Source organism: Gymnoscopelus microlampas (assembly GCF_963454915.1).
Source record: "Gymnoscopelus microlampas genome assembly, chromosome: 20".
Lineage (NCBI taxonomy): Eukaryota > Metazoa > Chordata > Actinopteri > Myctophiformes > Myctophidae > Gymnoscopelus > Gymnoscopelus microlampas.
Window position 1 is genome coordinate 41,370,938 of NC_139957.1, and position 4,126 is coordinate 41,375,063.

The 4,126-nt window shown below is 45.9% G+C and overlaps 1 protein-coding gene across 1 annotated transcript; it reads left to right on the plus strand.

Annotated features, from left to right (window-relative positions):
* Window positions 1-2,505: 2,505 nt before the first annotated feature.
* On the plus strand, window positions 2,506-3,243 carry LOC311036141 (tetraspanin-1-like; the record flags this gene model as incomplete). Its single annotated transcript, XM_084044665.1, has 1 exon — window positions 2,506-3,243. The coding sequence occupies one exon, from the start codon at window positions 2,506-2,508 to the stop codon at window positions 3,241-3,243; it is 738 nt and encodes a 245-aa protein (XP_083900791.1).
* Between the last annotated feature and the right edge of the window lie 883 nt (window positions 3,244-4,126).

The following is a 4,126-nucleotide window of genomic DNA, read 5'->3' on the forward strand; positions in this document are numbered from 1 at the left end:
TAACTCCATGTGTCCATGCCAGCGTTTTTTACCTTACATTGACGATCTTTGGAGAGCTGCGGGAGCTGCGGTGTGTACACGGAAATAAACCCCAGACAACAAAGAGTGTCTGCGGGCGTGGGGGAGGGTCTCCTCTATCCACCGAGAAAAAAATAACATTTTTACCGCGATCGGGCAGTTTGTTGAATAAGGCTCGTTTTCACCAAAAAAAGAAGAAATCCGAGCCAAATGTGTTTTTTCTACAAATCCTAACATCGGAGTGGACGGAAGGCTCTACGTCCTCCCGGTGGGGGCTCCTCACTGGCAAGTGGGACAAAAGGATACAACAGCAGTGACAACACACAGCAATGTGTGTGTGTGTGTGTGTGTGTGTGTGTGTGTGTGTGTGTGTGTGTGTGTGTGTGTGTGTGTGTGTGTGTGTGTGTGTGTGTGTGTGTGTGTGTGTGTGTGTGTGTGTGTGTGTGTGTGTGTGTGTGTGTGTGTGGGGAGGCAAAAAACATACAATGCAGGTTTATGCTACTCCTGTTCTTCAAAATAGTGTTGATGGTCAGGGTTGCCAGATGTGCTTATTATAATTTTCCCGCAATATTTTAACCATAAGGACTTTCCAATGCAGCTACCACTGCTAAATACGGACTGTGATGGACTGTGATATGATCGGGCCTAGATGTGAGGGCCGCGAAGCGGCCCAAACCTCCAGTCAGTCTAAACAGTATAATAACAACCAAAAAAAAGATAATCTGTACATTGAAACTATACACACTATAGGATGCCAGGTCAACACATATGAACCTGGCATCTGTCTACATAACATGCTATCTAAATTATATTTTAACCTTTGCATAATCCTGCAAGGTCGTCGAGGCTATAGGGAAAGTGCTACGGGCTAAGGTGGAGTCTGAAGAGTTGAGTCTTCAGATTACGGCGCAATATTGGGAGTTGAGTCTGCAGTTCTAAATGCAACGGGGAGTTCGTTCCACACCGTTTGGGAGCCATAAGGGAGAAGAGTCTGGCTACTAATTGGCTACTTCCCGAGGTTCAAAGAACTGAGTGAAACGAACAACGTTTTTCGTTGCATCAGTGGGTCCTGGGCATCACAGCTCTGGAGATGTGCACCGTGCGTGGTTCTCTCCATGAGCCTCTACGGCAAAATAAGATCAAAGACAAGCTAACACAACTGGAGAAGAATTCTTCTTTGGAAGCATGCAGGTATAGGCCTGCCTGACACTGACCCTGGAGGGGTCAGAAGAAGACTCTTATTTGTTATAAAGAATATTATCATCAGTGAATTACACAATTAATCTATTAATTAATCTATGTAAGTGTAGCCAATAGATGCCTTTCATGAATATACATATGTACATACAGTATGTATTCCTTGACATTGGAACATATAACGACACGGTGATGGTTGATGCACATTAAATCTGCATGACAGATTGAACTACAGTGTAGCACTTCAGAAAAGTGTTCACTGGGATCCCCCGACCCACAGGTTGAGAACCATCGCTATAGAGAACCAGCATACAGTAAATTGCTATTCATGTATTATTTTCATATTTACGTGCAGATTTCAGGTCTGACTTTCAGGTGAATGATACACATGGTATGTCTGGATTGTGACTGTGGGATTAACTCATTTTAGACAGAAACCTAGCGTACAACCCTTTTCTTGCGTTCCTCTACAGTGCATGTGTGAAAAACTCAAGTGTCAGCCAAGACCGGCCACAGTATTATACGAGACAGAATAGACGATCAGGTGTGAGAAGAGACAATGTAGGACATAATACACTCTGCAGGGTGCAGCCACACTACTTTTTTAAGTGTTTGTGTGTGTGTGTGTGTGTGTGTGTGTGTGTGTGTGTGTGTGTGTGTGTGTGTGTGTGTGTGTGTGTGTGTGTGTGTGTGTGTGTGTGTGTGTGTGTGTGTGTGTGTGTGTGTGTGTGTGTGTGTGTGTGTGTGTGTGTGTGTGCGCGCGCGCGCGCGCCAACCACTGCCCACTTTATGCCCAGCTATGGCCAAAGTCCTCAGAGACAGAGATTTGGTGAATTATGGTATAGATAGATAGAAGATTATTAGTATAGATGACTTAGATTTAGCTTTATGACAGAACAAGATGGTGTCTAACTACATTGTGGCTTCATGAGGCCAGTCTATGACGTCATCCATGTCATATGACTCCATATTTGGGCAAGGTTTTAGCCATCATTAATAACCCTAACATAAAATGTAATTAAATTGCAATGGAGATACTTCCTTGGCCGGGAAGTACTGGTGTCATCATGCTACGCCACAAATCATCTTTAAAAGGACACCTGCATCGCCATACCATCATACGTGTTCGGTAGAAGAGACTTTGAGGGATTGTGGAAAGCGATTTAAACGTATAGGTTAAACTGAGGTGGTTCGCGGGACTCACCTGGAAGATAAGAAGAGAAAAGAAACACCACTTCAGTGGAAGCGGCACCGAAGATGAGATTCTTAGAATTATTCCTTAAATCCATGATGGTCGCCTTCAGCGGCATCATCTTAGTGGCGGGCGTCGCCGGCCTGGCCGGCGGTGTCTGGATGAGGGTGTCTCCAGGCACCATGCTGGACCTCCTCGGTCAAATCGACGGCACGCCGTTAGAAGAACTCGAGAAGTTCCTGAACTCCCTGAACTACCTGCTGATGGCCGTGGGGGCGCTCCTGGCCATCATGGGTTTCCTGGGCTGTTACGGAGCCATCAGAGAATGCAGGAAGATGTTGCTCCTGCACTTTGTCATCGCGTTGATCCTGTTCACGGCGCAGATGGCCGGAGCGATGGTGGCCTTTGCATTCATGGACCAGCTGGCCACCAAAGCGGTGGATGACATCAAGAAAAAATACGGGGACAAGTCGGGTCTTCTCACGCAGTTCTGGAAAGTCACCATGGACACGCTGGGTTGCTGTGGAGTCCACAACTACACAGACTTCATCGGTTCTCCGCAGTTCACCGAAACGGAAACCTTCCCGCCTCAGTGTTGCCCGAGTGAGCCTGGCGTCGATCGAGTCTACTGCGATTCACACCAGGCTCACAATGCATCCAGCGCCATCAGCGGCTGCCTCCCCAAGTTCAGAGAGCTGATTGCAGAGAACCAACGTCTGATGGCATTGGTGATCCTGGGCGTCATGTATGTGGAGATGTGTACCATGGTTCTCTCCATGATCCTCTTCTGCAAGATGAGAATGAGGAGAATGGTCCGACCAGAGGAAACAACGTAGCACAACCCAGCTTACTGTGTGTCAGGGCCCCCCCAGGGGCCACGCTCCGATCAGCACCAAACTTATGGCACGAACACTGTTCAGGGATCTGCAATGTTCTGTAGCCTCCAGAAGGAGGCAGGCCTTTACCTGTGAGTGAGTGTAAGTGACTCTTGGTTATGCTCCCTTTTCTTTGTAGTTTAAGTACAGGCCACAAATCAGCTGGCCGGCGACCGCGAGCTACAGTATTCACACACATTTTATTTGTTTGTTGTGTTTTGTTTGTTTTATTGTTTCAAATATCCTTTTATAATGTGTTTATTCTCTTTTTTTTTTTTTTACCTGGGCCCTATTTTTTTTAATAATCTGGACCTCATACGAGGAGTTGGTTGAAAATTATTGGAACTGGTACGTTTGTTTGCTTCTTTCCATGTGTTCCACTTTCCAGGGGGGGAAATCCGGTAATTCAAGCAATGCCTTTTGTTTCCCGAATACAGGCTTACATTATTTTATTTTGTCTGAAAACATAATTTCTCCGGGGATATCTGGGAGATGTGTTGCTGGGTTCTGGGCTGTGGAGTTTGTTCATTGTTTGAGCCCAGTACCACTGTTTCCAAACTCATGTCAGAATGTTCACTTTGAACATATGAGGAATTAGCATTTGAATAGATGGCCGTCCCTAGTAGTTATTTGAGCCATAGAGCCATCCTGCCGCAGGAATACAGAATGCATCAAGCAGAGAGAGAAGACTGCCATGTTGTGGCTGTTGTGTTTGTTGTGTAGCGTTGTGGACTCATTCCGTATATTTTGTTTATTACAAAGACCAGAAAGAACGATGGTTCATTTTGCACGTTTGTTTCTAAACGACTTGAAGACCAACAGTACGAGACAATACTTGCTCCCA